Source organism: Ruditapes philippinarum, unplaced genomic scaffold (genome assembly GCF_026571515.1).
Source record: "Ruditapes philippinarum isolate M1 unplaced genomic scaffold, ASM2657151v2 ctg8134_1_1_1_1, whole genome shotgun sequence".
NCBI lineage: Eukaryota > Metazoa > Mollusca > Bivalvia > Venerida > Veneridae > Ruditapes > Ruditapes philippinarum.
Window position 1 is genome coordinate 55909 of NW_026866074.1, and position 7228 is coordinate 63136.

The window sequence follows — 7228 nt, forward strand, 5'->3', positions numbered from 1 at the left end:
CATTTTGATAAATACCTTTTAAAATAATATTATCTGTATTCATTAACTTAAACCAATACATAATGATATGAACATATCTGTTAACATATAATGGATGGCGCCCAAGCTCACCATATATTGCAGAATTATATGCGCTCTGTTTTACTCCTAGTATAATTTTACAAAACTTAATATGAATTCTCTCAAGGTCTTTAGATTTAGAGAAACCCCATATTGGACATGCGTAATTCAAAATAGATCCAACAAAAGAATCAAATAGTTGAAGCGAAATAATTGGATTAACATCATATTTATAAATATTATTTACTAAAACTTGCATAGCTTTTAACGATTTGCCTGCAATACATTGATTATTTAAAACAAATGAACATGTATAATTGAAAACAACTCCTAAATTATTAAAATCATTTACAACCTCTAAGGGCTCATTGCCATAATTCCATTTCTCCCACATTTTTATCGGTCCCCTTTTCCGAAAAACAACAATTTTTGTTTTAATGGTATTTACCTCGAGACCCCAATAACAACAATATTCGTGTAAAGAATTAAGACTATTTTGGAGATCTTCTCGGGTTTTACCAATTAAAACCATGTCATCGGCAAATAAAAGGATAATTATACTTAAATCGTACAAAGTTATTCCACTATTTATCTCACCTTGTAAGAATAATTCAAGGTCTTCTAAAAATAAAGCAAAAAATGCCGGAGAATTATTTTGTCCCTGCCTTAGACCAATCGAAATTTCAAAAAAGTCAGACAGATTATTACAATGTTTGACACATGATTTAACAACAGAGTACATAGATTCAAACGATTTGAGAATTTTGCCATCTAGACCCATGTGAAAAAGTTTATACCATAATGCGTTTCTATACACCGAATCAAAGGCTTTCTTAAGATCTACAAAGGCACAGTATAATCTTAAATTACGAGACAATATATCATTTATAAGATTATGTAAAACAAAAATAGCATCTATTGTACTTCTTCCTTTACGAAAGCCAAACTGTGCATCAGATAAAAAAACTGTTATCTTCCGCCCACTTATCTACCCTAGCCGTCAGAATACTTGTATATATTTTCCCAAAATTACTAAGTAAAGTTATTCCCCTGTAATTGTTTGGGTCGTTACGATTCCCTTTCTTATGTAAAGGTACTATAAAACCTGAAGACCAAATTTCAGAAAAATATCCGGCATCGAAAACTTTATTAAACATATCGGTAATATGGCCAACAAAAATGTCAAGAGATTCAATAAAATACCCATTCAAAAGATTATCACTTGGACACGAGGCTTTGTTTCTATTTAAGTTCTTTATGGCGTTCCTAACTTCAGTCTGTGATATTGGTATATTTAATTCTTCAAATGTTGGGTTATCAATGTTTAAATTACTTTCTTCGTTAAAAGATTCCACATCATCGATTAAGGTGCCTCTTATATCGTTAAACATTTCTGAGAAATAGTTTTTAAAATCATTTAACGGAATGTCTCCCGCAACTGTTGACTTATTCTTTTTAAAGTGTTTCCAAAAATCTCTAGGTTTTTATTTACGTAGATTAATCAATTCCTGTGACTGTTTCCAAATAAAGGCACGCTTAGTTTTGCGAACAATGTATTTATATGTTTTTTTACGGTCGCACAAAGTTATTCGATTTTCGTATGATTTATTACAGTTAAAATGATAAAGTGCTTGTTTATATAAATGCTTCGCGTTAACACATTCAGCATTAAACCACTTATTATCTGTATTCAACTTATGCTTGTTGCTATAAGTATGCTTGAACAAAGGATCAGCCACATCACAAATAATGTTTGAAAAATTACAAATCATATTTTCAATACAGTCATGTGACAACGAAACTGCATCGTTAATTACGGTATTAAAATCAGTTAACCGGCCGATAATGCCCCGTTTAAATTGATCGTTTAACTCCGGTTTCCATTTGTGATATGTATGTGAGCTATCATCACTCTGCTCGCTCGGACCAACGGGATTACGTGCATTTAATGTAAAAAGTAACGGCGCATGATCGCTGTATAAATTAAATTGACCAATTTCAAAGGAGCATATCAAATGAAAATCATTTTCGTTCAAAAGAAGGTAGTCTATTGTACTATTTGCACTGCGACTATAATAAGTAAATGAACCACAATTATAATCTGATCCTAGTAAACCGTTAGCTATGCGCATATTTGTACTTTTACAAAAATCAAGCATTCTTACCCCCCTTGCATTACACAAATAATCTTGAGAGGCCCTGCATAATGTCATAATGTGTTATACAAACATAGTGTAAGGACGCGCTGAATGTTAGCGTTATACTATGGACGCGTCAATGAAAAATGACTCTTATTTCACTTTAAACGGTCTTTATTTTTGGTATGTGATAAATAGAATATTAAATTCTATTTATCGCCAGAGGCTCGCATAATATAATTTTATTCAACTCGTGCAATAAATTCAGTATTGAACTTGCACTCATTCAATATCCTCTATATAAAGTATGGTGCAAATGATAACGGTTCTAGTATTTTATCGGTCAAAAGGAATAAGAATTATGCGTTGTTTGAATTCAGTGTTGTACGGTGCTCCATTATTCGAGTCAATAGTCCTTTTTACAACATATATTTCCTAAAATTTACAATAGAAACACACAATTTTGTATTGAACTTGAATTTATGCCTAATCATAATATATACACGAGCTCGTAAGGTCATAGAACGAATACATCGTTGTTTAACACATGTTTTTGTGAGCTATAACCTACAATTTGGTTATCTCCCCATTAATAATTTGTCCAGAAATATACGGTGTCTCGATCAGAAGTATGATAATTTGACGTTGCGCGGAAGTTGTGGTAAACGCCCTATCACCGTGACATAACGCTCCGCTTTTAGATCTAACCGTGACCAACTACGAATTCATTCCTGGTGACATTTTACACAGTCAATCATCGGCGAGCTTTCATAATTTTGAAAGCGATTCGGTTTCTAATTTTAACCCGGGGAAAACCGCTACTGATTAGGTAATTTTCACGATTTCGAGAACAAACAAACGTTGTCCATATAGCCGACAGGTAACCTGGCAAAATAATGTTGCTCATTAAAAACTAACTCTGCAATTTGTTAAATATTACTTCAAACAATTATTTTTCTAACAAAAATCAACAATTTGTTTAATTTTCACGGATAACGGTATTTTGATAATTCTAATGTCTATCTGTAAAGAAACGGTTTGATTGCATGGCTAAAAATAGCCTTCTCGGGAAATCCGAATTATAAAGAAGGCGAAACATATACGGTCGTCATCAGATCTACAGGAAGGAAATAAGTAGATCTGATCTTTAGTCAAATTGAAATAATATATCGCCTTTAAATTATTCAACTTTTCAGTATGAATTCTGAAGAAAAAGAAAGGCAAGATGCGCCAAGAAAATGTCCATTTCTCCGGCATATAATCTTTCAAAACATTAAAAAATGAAGTGTAAAACAAACTTTCATTGTGATACTATATTGTAATCAATATATAAATAAATTCTGTTTTGTAAACTAAATATAGAAAACATTCATTGTGCCTTTTATGCAAAATATCTCCATTTATTTTATGCTTTTCAGTGGATTACTGATTTATCCGTGAAAATTATATTTGATGATTTCACAGTGAAAATTATCAAAATATAATTTCCCCTTTTTTCAATGACGAAACTACTTTTTTAAGATTTTCCCCATATGGTACCTCAATTTTATTTTTACTGACAATTCTGACAATGTCAGGCTGTTAAAAGAAATAGCAAAACTGAAATAGATAAATAACTTAAATGTCAAAAGAAATAAAGAGAGAAAACTTACTTCTATTCCTTCAAATTCCAATCACCAAATTTCGTCTCTAAATTTTTTTGTTTCGTTTTTTACAGTCTGAAAAATACATTCCTTCCCCATGCAAAACTGCTCTTGATGACATTTGGGCATATTAAAGTATCCTACGAGCAATAACTGCCGTATGCTTTATGAAAAATTGAAAAGCATTGACAGCCATCACTCGTAAAATAAGTAAAACAACCCAGCGTTCCTTACCACTAACTTACTGACCTTAGCAAGCTTCCAAGTTTTCCATTTTCCTAGCTCCTTTTCTGAATGTTCTGTATGACTAACAAATCCAAATTATATCCTTCTGAATCTTACACAATTATTTTCCTCCTATGAAATACACAACTTTAAAAAATGGCTGCCGCTTACATTTTACAAAGCCAGGTCTAATATAAATTCGCAGTAAGTAACAGAAATATGGATGGATGGTTGGACTTTTTCTCCTACAAGAATTGTTTGTTTTAATTATTAAAACAAGCGATCATTCATATTTTTTTTAATAAAATGAATAAATATCACCGTCAATTAACCTTGATTAGCGGACTTATTTTTCAGCTCAAGACTTCTTGTTTTAAATGAAAAAAATCCGTCTAAATGGGGCTCTCAATGGGGGAAACAGATTTTAATATTAACGTTAAAATTATGGAAATTTCGTTTTAACTTGTTTTTAAGCATAAAATAACGCCACTCGTGAGAATACTGTTTTTAAAGCCCACTCAATGAAATAAAATTTCATCTTACACACAAACAAACAAATATCCTCTATATATTTTCGAATTAAGCTGCAAAAAAGACCTCTCCATGCTTCTTTTTAAACAAGCAAACTTGTAAAGATATTTGGCATGGAAATTTGTAAAGATATTTTGCATGTAGTATTACCCAATGAACCTCTTCAAAAGCTAAAAAATGACCCCATTAGACTTTGAGTGAGACTAAAAAAAGGATTGGAGCACCACACTAAATACCATATACCGGACACGGCGCTTGAATGATATTATGCTAAAATCTTACCTTTTTCCCCTACGGAATGAACTTTAAAAGGTCTTATTATTCATCTTTTCACACCGATTTATGAGATTTTAGATTTTCACCGGCTTAAAAAAATCTATAAAAAAAGATTCTTCAAAATCTGCAATAATCAGCATATTTTAATTTCTACATTTAAAGAATGATATATATGACAATATTTTTACTTTGTTGTTATTGTATCGATACAATATACCAATATCAAAAATATGTAGAAGTTAGGAAATTTTGCGATACTATATATCACTCATGACATGCTGTCAATCTTTTAATTGGAAATTGGGTTTTTGTTTCGAGGGAATGGAAATTTTCGTGAGAAATGACGATATCATTGGACATTTTGTACCTTGTGTGAACTCAGAATGTCCTACATATGACCTTTTGAATGAATAAGTCTACTGGTAAGAATAGACAGATTATCAACAGACATGTATTGAATAAAGTAAGGATAAAAATCTTCATTTGTCAGTTTAACGATCACGAAAAAGACTGGAATGTTCATATTCCTTCTAATGCCTTCAAATAATCACTTGACATGCAATATTTTAGGCAAATTGCCAAATAGTCATCTCTATTGTATTAAAAAAGAAAGCAGCTAACTAATACCTACCAAGGTTTAGCAATTGATAATAATACGTAAATATGTCCGGCCAAAAATATATGATTGAACAACTGCACTGGCCAATTGGACAAAAACAATATTTTACAGCTATGTTTATCAGTAGAACACCATATTCTGATTTACAACGAAATTGGAACTTTGGAAGTTGCTTTTGATGAAATTAACAAAAGTGTTTTCTGTTGTCAAAAATAGGAGATTATAAGCAATTACCCTGACTAATCCACAAAATCACCAGTCACGATTGATGGTGCTCTTAACAAATATATGAAAAAAAATCATATGCAAAACGAACGAATAATCACAACTTCAGACACATTTGTCACGCGGGTATCCGACGGCATTGTTGCTTTGGCAAACACCATTGTTTCGCGATATTGTCATAAACGTGAGTTTTCGTGTTTTTGTTTTGGTCAATCCGCAACAGCCAAACAAATAGGACAAATTTGCCTCTAGAAAATAATGTTGTTATGTAATTTCATAGAATTATATACAGATTGAACAAATCATAGCACGTGGATATCTTGCGGTCGTGCTTCTCAAGTGAGTGCTATTTTCGTTATATAGCCATGACTTTGACTTAATGGACTGGTTTAACTGTAACTAAATCGGATCAATAGGTAGATCATTATTGCTTCCAGAGTGACCAAATCATGACTCCACGTGCCTTAAAGACATCTTCAGGGCCGTTGTGTCTATTATAAGCGTCCTTGCCCTGATATTGGCGGCTAAGACAGCTATCAAGTGCGAAAAGAAAAACCTCATTAGTATGCTAAAATGTGTAGGTTTCTATTATCACGCTAATATTTTCTATAGACAAAGACAATGAAGTGTTAATGGTTTCTGTAGACAAAGACAATGAAGTGTTAATGGTTTCTGTAGACAAAGACAATGAAGTGTTAATGGTAGACAAAGACAATGAAGTGTTAATGGTTTCTGTAGACAAAGACAATGAAGTGTTAATGGTTTCGCAAACGCAAGCTTATGGCACATTGCAAAGAAATTACCTTCTCTTAAATACAGTTGCCACGCACACATTAAGTGGCATTTTTAAATAAGTAAACCTTAAATAGAAATCATCATTTTGTTATATATCTATTTCATTGTGAGAATTCTTCCGTATATATTATTGTTGAATTATTATTATTAATACATTTATTGTATATTGTAATAATTCATGCTATCATATTCATTAAGGTATAATGTCATTATATTACACGTTGCAAATGTATGGCCCGACAAAACGCTGTAGTATCGCCTGAGTGGGCGCCATTGTATTTTTATCAGACGTTGTGTATCGCCGTGAGATTTTTATTTCATATATATTTTTTTAAATAGTTTGTTTTCCTTGTAGATTTTTACTTTAGTAAAGTGCTGTATAACATTACCGTCCGGCTTTAATCCATTAAATGTTTAGAGGATTCCTGATAGGTTACTTTAATACTAAGAGACTCTCAGTCATGTGTACTCTTTCTTAAAAGGACGTTTATACCATTGAAATCTATATATTTGTAATTCTTTAGAAATGCCAAACATGTGTTTGATAATGTTTTTTTGAAATGGATTAACAGCATGTTAGATATTCAACAACTAAAAAATATCGCTAACATGTAATGGTGTTTCTTAAATGAAGCAACATAGAAAATTGTCAACAAAGTAGTATTTTGAATTTCATACAAAGTGCTAAATCATTAAATATACCATTGCAAATAGAG

At 31.7% G+C, this 7228-nt stretch overlaps 1 protein-coding gene across 1 annotated transcript in view; it reads left to right on the forward strand.

Annotated features, from left to right (window-relative positions):
* Positions 1-6571, forward strand: part of LOC132731195 (histone-lysine N-methyltransferase PRDM16-like) — a 48842-nt gene extending 42271 nt beyond the window's left edge. Inside the window, exon 4 of the mRNA XM_060717331.1 lies at positions 6330-6571. Coding sequence (XP_060573314.1) covers positions 6330-6571 — 242 coding nt within the window. The remainder of the gene's footprint in view (positions 1-6329) is intronic.
* The last annotated feature ends 657 nt before the right edge of the window (positions 6572-7228 follow it).